The sequence below is a fragment of the Peromyscus eremicus genome, chromosome 12, assembly GCF_949786415.1.
Source record: "Peromyscus eremicus chromosome 12, PerEre_H2_v1, whole genome shotgun sequence".
Classification (NCBI taxonomy): Eukaryota; Metazoa; Chordata; class Mammalia; order Rodentia; family Cricetidae; genus Peromyscus; species Peromyscus eremicus.
The window spans coordinates 3,028,435-3,041,129 of NC_081428.1; the positions used below are offsets into that span (position 1 = coordinate 3,028,435).

The following is a 12,695-nucleotide window of genomic DNA, read 5'->3' on the forward strand; positions in this document are numbered from 1 at the left end:
ACTGTCAGTCTGGCCTGGACTGTCTGGGCATAGCTATGCTCTTATCCAGCAAGGGTTTCCCTCTGGAGAAGTGGATAGCCAAGGGATAAAGCAGAATGGCCCAACCATGGAGGGAAGAGGGAGGGCAAACCTTGTTCAGGACATACTGGGTCCCTCTACACATCCAGAGATCCCCTGGAGCAATGTAACATGGTGGCTAGAGTGATTTGCTTAGGTTGTTCTCTGAAAAGTCATGAGGGTCAGAGAGGGTTCAGTCAGCCAAGTGCTTGCCCTGGAAACATGAGGAACTGAGTTTGATCTCCAGAACCTGTGTAAAAGAAAAAAAGGAAGAAAGATAGAGAGAAGGAAAGAAAGAAAACCAAAAAACCAAAAACCTCAGTGTGGTTGTGAACACTGATAATCCTAGTGGTGTGGGTAAGTGGATCTTTGGGACTCATTGGCCAGGCAGCCAAGGCTAATGGGTAAACTCCAAGCTAACAAGAAAGCCTGTCTTAAAACACTGAGACAACATCACCAAATGTCTTTTTCTTACCTCTCTCTCTATATATATTATATATATAATATATATATGCACACATATCCACACCCACAAACACCCATACGTACAAGCGCGCGCACACACACACACACACACACACACACACACACACACACACACACACACTGAGTTCTTTGAGCCAGCCTCTCTTTGCCCCAGGACTGGAAATGGGTGATCTGGTTTGAAACAGAGCCGGTTCTTTCTCAAAACTTCCTCATTTTGAGTGGGTTAATTCTGTGTTGGGGAAAGTTCTGGCAGAATTGGTCTGAGCACCAGCCAGATGTTACGTTAGAAATAACAGGGTTTACTTCCGTTCTCTGTTTGATTTTCCATGAACTTGTAGATGTTCATTTCCTAAACCTGGCTTTTGTTATTTCACTTGACCCAGCCAATATAAATGATGTTGGGCTATTATTGCCATCCGTAACCTTTTCTGCCTCACAAAAATGGGGGGAAAAAGTAGCTCATTCATTCCCCCAAAACCAGTGTGACCCGGTTGCTCTTTGAAAGATGTCTGAAGTGAAAGGAACCTCCCTGAACTTTGCCCTATGTGTGTTCTCCTTTTTGTGTGGAGAACTTGGGTCTATGAGGCCATCCTGAGAGTGATCAGGGACTGTCATTCAAGGACAAGTTCCTTAGAAGTGGAGACAGAAATGAGGACACTCCAGGAATAGTTCCTTCAGGGTTCATTCTCAGGAGGAAGCAGCGTTGGGCAGTAGAAAAGCTGAAGCAGCTTCCAGCCTCCTTGAGCCTTCATGTGCCGTGTGGTCCCTAAGGAGCCAAGGGTCACAAGCAGCAAACAGAATTAGGATGTCCTGTAGTTCCCCCTCATCAATGTGACCTGGAATATGTGGGTGTGGACCAGCTCCTGTCTAGCCAAGGTTTGCTCTCTGGAGAGGTGAGCAGCCAAGAGACAAAAGCACCAGCAGCCCAGGAGCAGAGATCTGGGTTGGGGGTTGGGGACCAGACCTGATCCAGGAAGTCTGCATTGAGGAGTGACTCTCCTGTGCTTGGCTCTCACTGGCTTTGTGTCCTTCCCCGTCATTAGGTAGTGGCCAGATCCAGCTGTGGCAGTTCCTGCTAGAACTCCTATCTGACAGCTCGAACTCCAACTGCATCACCTGGGAAGGTACCAACGGGGAATTCAAGATGACAGACCCTGATGAGGTGGCACGGCGCTGGGGGGAGCGGAAGAGCAAGCCCAATATGAACTATGATAAACTCAGCCGCGCCCTCCGCTACTACTACGACAAGAACATCATGACCAAAGTGCACGGGAAGCGCTATGCCTACAAGTTTGACTTCCACGGGATCGCGCAGGCCCTGCAGCCCCACCCTCCCGAATCATCCCTGTACAAGTACCCCTCTGACCTCCCATACATGGGCTCCTATCACGCCCACCCCCAGAAGATGAACTTTGTGGCTCCGCACCCTCCAGCCCTCCCAGTCACATCGTCTAGTTTCTTCGCGGCCCCAAACCCGTACTGGAATTCACCAACTGGGGGCATTTACCCGAACACTAGGCTCCCGGCCAGCCATATGCCGTCTCACCTGGGTACTTACTACTAGAGACCAGAGGGAGGCCTTTCCCAACAGTGTACAATCACCTAGCAGTCACCACAAGCTCAGAGAACACACATCGGAAGTGCCTCATGAGGAATGAAAAAGGTTGACCAGAGCTGGGGAAGGAAGCTGGAAACCAAAGACTCACAGGGGAGGGTGGGCGTCACCCAAGTATTACTACAGAAATAGAGGAAGCTCAAAATATAATGTACATGGACGTATAACCTGTGGTCCCCCCTTGTCAAAGACATTGTATGTAGAAAAGCATGACATGATAAGGACAAACTGCCAAAGAAAGTGGCCTTAAGTAGTGTACAAAGTGTAGAGTGTGGGACCTTGCTTGTACCAACCAGGACTCAGTGAAAGCACTAGAGATAACAGTCACACAGTCTTGGCCTAACATACCATTTAGAATGTCATTTGAAGGGAAACTACCTGTGTTTAGAAACATATCAAAACGAAGTAAGACAAGAAAGATTGCAGCCCCTCCACAAACCACACTGTGGATTTTCTTGGCTGGCATTTGCTGTTTGGGATGAAGTCAGATTCTTTCCATTTGATAGAGAGATACCAGGTCTGTCAAACTGTGAAGATGACCCAAAGTCTCATCTCCTTTTCAGTATTATGAGAACTGTGAGCCATGTGGTGGGCAGGGCACGTGTCTGGTGTGTGAGTATGTGATTATAGAAAAAAATGAGAGAGGTGGAAGTAGAGGAGGAGGGGTTGTGGGAAGGAGTGGAGGAGAAAGAGAGGAGGAGGAAGAAGAGGAGGATAAAGAGGAGGAAAGGAACAGAAGGCAATTACTCAAGCCATCAAAGCTGAATGTAGGACATCTTGGGACCAAAGAGCATGAATCGTGATGTTTGATGCTGTCGGTGTTGAAAGAAAGTTCACAGTTTTATGGAGGACTGGGAGCAGTAGTATTCAAAACCAAAAATATGTCTCTGTGAAAAGAAAGTTGTAACTGGAATTGTCTAATATTCAAAAAAAGTTCAGGACCTCTGCATTTGGTGGAGGCTTTGTCCTTCATGGGAGCAGTCGAGAGGCGACCTGTGTGGCCGCCACAGTCAGAGAGACCAAGCAGGCATTGTGGGTAGGTGGGCTCCAGTTTTCCTTAATGAGTCGCGAACGCTGTGCGTTCGTCAGAACGAAGTCTACAAGTCAATGGGTTTTTTCTTTTTATATAATAATTATATAACTTATGCATTTATACACTACGAGTTGACCTCGGCCAGCCAAAGACACACCACACACAAAAAAGGAGACAATCAATGATATGATGTGGCCTTGAATTTTAACTCTGTAATGCTTAATGTTTACAATATGAAGTTACTAGTTCTTAGATGCAGAATGTATGTAATAAAATGAGCTTGGCCTCTCATGGCGATCCAGAATGGCAGGGGTCTCGGGTTGCACTTCTTTACTGATGAACGGTTGCCAGCAGAAATCTGAGCTGAAGCTTATGGATTTGTGTTATAGTCATTGTCCCAGAACTTAAGCAGATGGGAGTAATACAGATAGAGTGTTACACACACAAGCAGCATGGACCTCTTGACTCCCAAGAGCCCACTCTTTCTCATCTTCATCCAATTCTACAGCAGAAAGAGCAAAGGTTTCACCCTGGAGCCTCCATGACTGTCCCTTCAGCCTCTTTGGACTGATTATCACTGAGTAATTCCAGTTCTGCACTGGCCACTGGTCCCCCAGATTATTGTCATGTTCATAAAATGTTTGTTGAGTGATGAACAAGCCCTTGTTAAGCCAGATTTTCTCATCCTTGGTAAATCAGTCATGGGCAGCTGCAGGATCCTGTTCCAAAGTATCAAGGGATGGCCAAGCAGATGGTCACGCTAAAGCACTTGCCTTGTAAGCATGAGGACCTGAGATTGATCACTAGAAGCTATGTAAAATGTCAGGTGTGGTGGCCCACTCCTATAATCCCAGCTATGGCAAGATGACAGCCAGAGATACGCAGGACCCTGGAGCTCTGGCCAGCTAGCCTAGCCTGCTTTGTGAGGTTCTAGGCCAACAAGAGACCTTGTCTCAAAAAAGCTGTGGAAGGTACTTGAGGACTGATGCCTGAGGCTACTTCTAACTCTGACCTCTTTGTGCACACACATATGCATGTGTGTGCACCCCCCCACAAATACACACACACACACACACACACACACACACACACACACACAGCCCCAAGGCCCAGCTTCTGAGCTTACCACTTGGCTCCTCATTCTGAAGACTCCCCGTCTAGACTTGGGTTCTGACTTAAACACTCTGGAATCCTTATTCTTGGGGTGACCTTCCCAGCTCTCCTTCCCACACACTCTATTTTCTGTGATCAAGCATCAATTTCCCTGGACATCACTCATTGTCTTCACAAATGCTGCCCGCCTGGACCAAGGTGAAGGGTATAGGGGTGTCACTCAAGCCACCTGCTGGGAGCAGCGGGCCCAGGCCCCTTCTGAGCCTGAGTCAGTTTTAAAATTGGCTCCATCTTCTAAGCTGTTTCACGTCTTAGCAGTTTCAGGACTCGGTTTGCACTTTGTAATCCCTTCGCCATGATTCAGTGCGCCTGCCAAACCCCTGCGCTGGGGATATTTTGGCAACAGTCTGTGAACTCAGTAGGATATGATTACCGAAGCTTCAGAGGCCCCTCGTTACTGGGATTGAGAGGAGAGTCCAGACATCAGTCATCCTGCAGCAGCTTGGGAAAGGCCACAGATGGCCTGCATCTCCTTAGGACTAAAGACAAGAGCATCGGCCCTGGCTGCTGGGGGGCGACCACATGGTTCTTGAGGGGAACATGAGTGATTTGATTTTGCAGCGCAGAACTGGGGCACACCTACATTCTTTGTATAATGTACAAATTCATTTGGATAATCACTCAATTCCTCCTTTCAAGACTGCATTGTGAACGAAATAATAAAAACAAGCCATGGCCATTAGATTCAACCCTAACAGATGTTTTTAGTTAGATCCCTCACAGCCCCCAATCCCATCCTCTGCCCACTTGGGTTTTTGTGAGCCCAAGGACTAGCCTGAGCAGCTGGGTCATTTTGAGATAACATGGTAGTGCTGATTCTCTTGCACAAGTAAGGCTCAATCATCTTGAGCGAGTGGTAAAGGTCAAGGTCTGGGTCTGTGCTAAGTGGACTCCAAGGCTTCTCCAGGGCTCTGACCTGCCCCTCCTCCCCCCATTGTCTCCGCCTCTCCCTCGATGTGTCCCTTGCATGAACCCCTCCTGCTGGCAATGTGTGTCATCAGTGATCTTTGGGACTTTGTACTGGGTGCAGTCCCCAGTCTCAGTCAAGACTTGACCCTGACTCTGTCACGCCATGCCACACCACACCACCCCACCATCTCTAGTCAGAGACCCTGGCATATTGGAAGGTCCCGGATGGCATGCTTTGCTGTCTTGTTTCCCTCTGAATAGTTGACAGCTGGCTCACCAGCCCTTGAGAGCTAGATCTCAAACAGCTGGCCTCAGAGGGCAGGCGCTGTATCCGAGGAGGCGGAGGCCTGCAAGCTGGGGAAATGATGCATACCAGGGAAACATTTTGTAAATACCAGGTTAGATAAATACTATAGAATATAAGGGGTGGCTGGCTGGCAGACGTGGGTCACGGGGATTGAGGGTTTTGATCCCATTCTCTGCTTCTTCTGGCTGCCATGGAAGGAGATCCATTGCAGGCTGTCATTGTAATGGAACCACTTTCCTGGCCACTCCTTCCTCCCACCTGGGACTGAAGCCATAAGGCCCAGTAAAGCCTCCCTTGAGTTGTTTCTGTCAACTGGACCTGCATCCTGGTGATAGGACACTGGCCTAGCATGCACGAGGCTCTAGGCCACATTAAAAGTGTGCTACGATGCCACCCATGTTACAGACACCTAGACATGGGAGCGTGTGGATCGGGATGAGGGCTACGGCAGCAGTGACGCTGACAGGAATTAAGAGTTAGCACTGAAGGAACCACCTGTGGACCAGGCACAACCCGTGTGTCCTAGTTAGTTAGTTCTTTAAAATGTATTTATTTTTATTTGATGCATATGAATGTTTGTCTGCACATATGTGTGTGCATTGCATGTGTGCCACGCCCGTGGAGGCTAGAAGAGGGTTTTCAATTCCCTGGAACAGGAGACAGGTGTTAGCTGCCATGTGAGTGCTAGGAGCTGAACCCCAGCCCTCTGTAAGAGCAAGAAGTGCTCTTAACCCCTAAGCCATCTCTCCAACTCCTATTCCAGTTAAACTGTCAACTTGACACATCTAGAGTCACTTGAGGAGAGAGTCTACATTGAAGGATTGCCCAGTTCAGATTAGCCTGTGGGCATGTCCGTGAGAGATTGTCTTGATTGTTAATTGATGAAGGAGGGCCCAGCCCACTGTGGGCGGCACCACTCCCTGGGCAGGAGGTCCCAGGCTGTGTAAGAAAGCTAGCTCAGCCTGGCGGGAAGCAAGCTAGGAGGCAGCCTCTTCCAAGGTTTCTGCTGCACTAACTGGTTATGAATGCATTCCCTGGTTGGAGCTAACAATGTGTTAAGTAACAAGGACCCCAGCTTCAGGTTCCTGCCTTGAGTTCCTGGCCTGAACTGTGGACTGTGCCCTGAAAAGGTAAGACAAGACCTTTACTCCATAAGCTGCATTTGGTTAGAGCATTTTCCCAGAGCAAAGGAAGGGATACTAAACATTGTGTTGTCTTTTTGCCTCTTCCAACTGTTCCTATGAGACTGGCTTTTACATTTATTGTATTTAATTTGTTGTTTTTTTTAGAATTTCATGAGTACTGTATTTACTTCATTTCCACTATATCCACTCTCCTTACGCTTCTCATGTCTTTCCCCATCCCCTCTTCCTGACCTTGTATTCTTTAGTCACACACACACACACACACACACACACACACACACACACACACACACCCTGCTGAGTCTATTTAGTGTTGTTCTTATGCACCTGTGTTTAAGGCTGGCTGCTTGGGATTAGATAACATATTGGGGCCAGTTGCTGGAGAAGACTGATTCTCCCTTTCTCAGCAGCCACTAATTCCCCACAGCTGTTCATCTGCCGGTGGAGTCTTGTAAGATTTTCCCCGTCCATACTGGCATGCCCACTGGTATGGTCACTGTATAACTTTTGTTTCGGCAGCCATGTTGTTGAGACATCATAGGTGAGCATCCCAGTAGTATGCAGAAGACAGTATCTCACAGCAGACATTCTGGACATCTTTCTCTCTTCCTCTGCATTCCCTGCGCCTTAGGTGCATGGGTTGTGCTACAGACGTTATCCAGTGTGTGTGTGTGGGTCTCTGTCAGCTTTTCTCTGCAGTTTTGACTAGTTGTAGATTTCTGTGATGGTCTTCTACGAGGCAACCATTTAAAACTGCTTAAGCCATTTACCTGGATCTCCCAGGGTCAGAGGCAAAACGAATGCATGTTGCGCCCCAACTTCCACACTGATCAGCTTTATGCTGACCTAAAAGCCAATGCAAGGGTCATCGTGTGAGTAAGACCACATCTGTCAACTACTCACTCAGCCTTGGCACATCTCGTGATGGTAGTAAGCTACATGCACAGCTGAACCAGGAGGTTTAGCTGTTAGAGGCTCTGGAATGTTCCCAGGTGCGTGCCCCTGCAGTTCTGTGTGCAAACTGACCTGAGCCCAGTTCGTCTACAGATGAAGACGTGAGGAACACCCCTGCCTGTTCAGAGCTGCGGGGCCCAGGCAAAGACAGAAGCATCCAGTTTACTTCTGAGCCCTTTCCTACTTAGTGGGAAGCCTGCCTCCTGCAGCACCCAGGCAAACAGCACGTGCCGTGGGGGGCTGTTGGTCACAGCCTGCTCAGCATTAGACACGGCTCAGCTAAGAGTGTCAGCCTGCTTCAGGGACCCTCAACCCATCTCCAGACTAAGCATTTCCACCTCAGAGTTGGCAGAGGAGGCTGGCTGTGAGCCAAGGTTGCCTCTCCACGTGGGCTCCGGAGGTAGAGAATAAGATAGGGAGGGGGTGTGGGTCAGAGGTTGTGGATTCATCTTGTAAAGTGTCTTGACTAGCAAGCTGTCAGAGGTTGACAACTTTGTGCCCATGTGAGTGTGTGTGTGCGCGTGTGTTTGTGTGCGTGTGTGTGTGTGTGTGTACTTGTCCAGGTACATGTGGAAGTCAGATACTGACGTCAAGATGTTTGTCTCAGTCTCTTCCCCACCCTAACTTTTTTAGACAGGTTACTCACTGAACCTAGAGCTTGCCTTTTGGGGCTAGATTGGCTAGCCAGCATTCCCCATGATCCCCTCTGTCTCTGCTACCCCACCCTGTGAATTGCAGATACTCTCTGCCACGGCCATCACTTTTACATGGCTGCTGGGAATATGAACTCGGGTCTTATGCCCACATAGCAGGTATTTTAGCCATTGACTCATCTTCCGAGTCCTGATATAAACAAATTTTATGTAAGTTTTAGTTAATTTCCTTCTTTCTTGGCAGGGATACAGTGGAAGAAGTTGGAGGTGGGTGAGTGGTAACTTCTAAGTTTTTTCCCATTAGGGATAAAGGGAAAGGAAGAAGTCAAGTGTCCACTCCTTTTCTGTGGTTCCGGGCTCTGGTAGTTAGGCCATGGTTCCATGTCACGGTTGCAGACCATAGTTCCAGGCTGTGATTCTAGGACATGAGAACAAGCTATGGTTCTAGGCCATGGTTCTTAGAACAGAGCTCTAAGCCATGGTTCTCAGGCCAAGGCTGTAGTGCATGGTTGCAGGCCATGGTTCTCAGGCCAAGGCTGTAGTGCATGGTTGCAGGCCATAGTTCCAGGCCAAGGCTGTAGTGCATGGTTGCAGGCCATGGTTCTCAGGCCAAGGTTGTAGTGCATGGTTGCAGGCCATGGTTCTCAGGCCAAGGCTGTAGTGCATGGTTGCAGGCCATGGTTCTCAGGCCAAGGCTGTAGTGCATGGTTGCAGGCCATGGTTCTCAGGCCAAGGCTGTAGTGCATGGTTGCAGGCCATGGTTCTCAGGCCAAGGTTGTAGGCCATGGTTGCAGGTGAGGCTTAAGGCCATAATATCAGGTCAGGGTTTTGAAGCTGCCGTATCAACATGGAGAGCAGGCTGCTGGTGCCATGGGAAGGCTGATCTCCAGTCTAAAGAATATGTGAGTGAAGGTTCCAGGCCCAGAAAGGAACTTCCTGATGAATATCATTTTCCTCTTCTGCACATTAATACCAATTGCGGCTATTTTTTTGTGTTAATAATGGAGAAATGGTGAAAATATACCTACGTGAGCCTTTTAATTTAGCTTGCACAGTAACACTGAAATATTATCATCTTTTATCTTTTGTCTGTGAACTTGAAGCCCCAGGTTAATCCGTCTCCCTCACACAAGCACCTTCTGAATTCAGAATTCTGTCTATAAACCATCAGTTGGATGGTCTTCCCAGACTGTCAGGCTAAGTGCCCTCCCATATCTTGAAATTCTGGTCAGAAGCCTGCCTGGAGGTAGTTATCAACAGGAAATAAAACACAATCCTCCCATTTCCCCATCCCACCCTTCAGTCTTAGTACTGGAGAGTGGGTGGCAGCTGGTGCTGGCCACACTCGAGGCCTCTGCTGCAGAGCACAGTGTTGAAAGCAGGGGGCTCCAACAGTGCTAGGGGCTGGGCCTGTGACCTCTGACGGTGGAGAAGATGCTCCTGCACTCAGAGGCTGGTGACTGTCTGCTTTGTGCTGTCAGAGATGGAAGGCCAGCTCCCACCGGGAAGGTTCAAGTGTCCCTATAGCCATCCCTATGCACGGTCAGCACCGGAGTCACACAGATAAGTAAACGCTGCACTAATAGAAGAACATGATTCTCATTGATGTGTTTGGTCAGACACAGGGCAGAAAGCGGCTCCCCGAACACAGGGAGCAGAACAGGCATTTCAATGTAGGTCTCACCTCCTGTAGGAGAGAGTAGGGAACAGGTGTGAGAGACAGCCGTATGAGTGCTATCGGAGCCCTCCCTACGGAAACATGGCTAGCGAGGGACAATAGTTCCATATGCAACAATGGCCTGGGTCTCCTTGATCAATTTAACGGTTCTCCTTGCTCGTATCATAGTTTTCCTTTGTTGCCTCGGTCACAGGGCATTTAAAAAGAGAGGGTAAAGTAGGGCACGAAGGTAGACTTCTGTAATCCCAGCAATTGAGAGGTAGGAGGATCAGAAGTTCAAGATTCTCCTCAGCTAGATAGCAAGTTCAAGGACACCCTGGGTGTCTTAGCTTCATTTCCATCACTGTGATTAAATTCTCAGACGAAATCAGCTTTAAGGGAGAAACGGCACATTTGGGTCACACTTCCAGGTTATAAACCATCAAGGAAGGAAAATCAAGGAAGGAACTTGAAGTAGATAACCACAGCACATCCTCAGCCCAGAGCAGAGAGGAATGAATTGGTGCGTGCATTCCTAACGCTCAGCTGGCTTTTTCTGCTCTTGACAAAAATCAGGACTTAAAATTAGAGAACGGTACCACCCCTGGTGGCCTGGATCTTCCCACGTTAAGACAGGTCTCCATAGACATGCCTAAAAGACGCGCTTTTCCTGTGTGATTTTAGATTATGTCAAGTTGACAATTAAAACCAGCCACCACAACTCCATCCCTGTCAACTTGACCCACAAGCACATCACTTTTAAGATATAACCTTCCTTTCTTGTTCCCAAGGTCTCAGTTATCCCATAATGTAAAATACAGTCCAACTGTAAGAAGCCCCATAGTCTTTAAACGTTCCGAATACTTTAAAGTCCCAAGTCTCTTAACTGTGAACTCCTCTAAAAACCAAAGTTTACACATGTAACATGCAATGGTAGAGAGCAAACACTCTTATTCAGAAAGGGAAGTGCTGTGGCTTTGGAACAGTGAGATTTAAACAAAGCCCAAACCCAGCAGGGCTCTGTGCCCAGCCTCTGGGGCTTGTGATGTAATCCTCTGGGCTCCGAAGGTCTTGGACCCCTGCAGCTCTGTCACTTGTAGCACGCAGACCTCCCTCAGGCTTTGGTGGCTCCTTTCTTCCTTGGTGGACGTTCCTTGGTCTTGGCATCTCCAGAATCCTGGAGTCTCCACTGCCGCTGAGGCCTCACTGTCACAAGTTCATACAGTAGCCTCTCAGGGCACAGGGACTCCACCTCTGCCACACAGTGCCCGGTCCCAGCTGTCCTGCATCATTCATCCCAGTCTTGTGTCTTTGCCTTCAAACCAGCACCTTGCAGACAGTCCTTAGTACACTGCCAAGTTCTGCTACCACGTGGTGCTGCAGCCTGGCCCCTTTGGACCACAACTTCTGTGTGCTGACCCCAAGCAAATGCTTTCCCAGGCAGTTGCTTCTGAGGAACAAGGAACCTCTTCAGCCTAGGCTTTCCTTAAATGAATTCAGATCCCATTGAGGTAGAGCTTCTTATAGGTGGGATCTTACCCCCAGGACAGACTTCCCATTACCCCAGGACAGTACAGGAGTTTTTACTTCAGAGGTGCTGGTATCACAGCTACTTTCTCAGCCTGAATGCTCTCTTCTCCTGAAATTTCCTCAAATAAACCAGTCCATTATCTTCAAACTTAATCCTACAGAAGGTCTCAGGACACAGGCAGAAGGAAGCCAGATTCTTTGGCCAAAATATCACACCAATGGACCTTATCCCAGTTCATGATAAAGTCAAGATATTTATCCCTTGTCCCTCTGAAACCTCATGATCCCAGCCCTTTTCTACTCTTAGGAAATTCAGAACTCAAATCTAGGAAATGCTGCCACCCATAGTGGTCTAAGTTGCTGCAAGCCGCAAAAATATACAAAGTAGGATTTCAGCTGATTATGACAAAGCTAATACCTGGAAGAAGCCTAGGGCCTTCCAGAGGTCAAGCTGAGGCTCAAGGAGCCTTGGTGATATTTGGCTTTTGATTATTAGCCATTTCCTGCTATGAGTTTCTTGTGTTCTGTTATAGCTTTTCCATCATTATTTGGGCACCATTTCCCCTCTACTAAAGGAATATTTAGATAACCTTGTGCACTGACAGCTATGCACAGCCAGAACCCCAGTTCAGGCCTCCCTGTAATTATCATCATTAGCAGCATCCGGCCAGGTCCATCCCCAGACGGAGGAAAGTACCTTATCAGAGATACCTCTGTACTCTCTAAGAACAGACTTGAGTGTCCAGACTACCTGTTTGAGAAGGCCTGGCAGATGTGCCAATTAAGCTTAACTTCCTCCTTTCCCAAATCTTACCTCTAGTTCCAAATCTCCCTTTAGCTATCACCAGAGGCATCTAGCTGTACACAGGTTGCCTAGCGAACGAGCACACTTTCCCCCACCCTGCAGAAAAACGACAGATAGCTGGGACAGATAGGAGCCACAGGAAAAAAGAAGGCAGTTTTATTTTCTCCCATTGACCTAGCAACTTATAGATCCTTAACATTTTCTACCAATCACGTTTGAGATTATAGTTGAGCATATAACATCCCTCTTCTTAGATATTACCTGAATTCAGCCTTTAGTTAATTCATTTCCCCATTGGTCACTTCCCTTTGGGGTTGCAAATGATAATTAATGGTTATTGCCTCTCTATGTGATTCTTATCACCCCTCTGT

The 12,695-nt window shown here is 48.0% G+C and overlaps 1 protein-coding gene across 2 annotated transcripts in view; it reads left to right on the forward strand.

Annotated features, from left to right (window-relative positions):
• The window catches only part of Erg (ETS transcription factor ERG), a 99,806-nt gene extending 96,311 nt beyond the window's left edge, over positions 1–3,495 (forward strand). For both annotated transcript variants that reach the window (XM_059277314.1, XM_059277315.1), the window contains one exon: positions 1,587–3,495. In XM_059277314.1, coding sequence (XP_059133297.1) covers positions 1,587–2,107 — 521 coding nt within the window. In that variant the 3' untranslated portion in view covers positions 2,108–3,495. The remainder of the gene's footprint in view (positions 1–1,586) is intronic.
• The last annotated feature ends 9,200 nt before the right edge of the window (positions 3,496–12,695 follow it).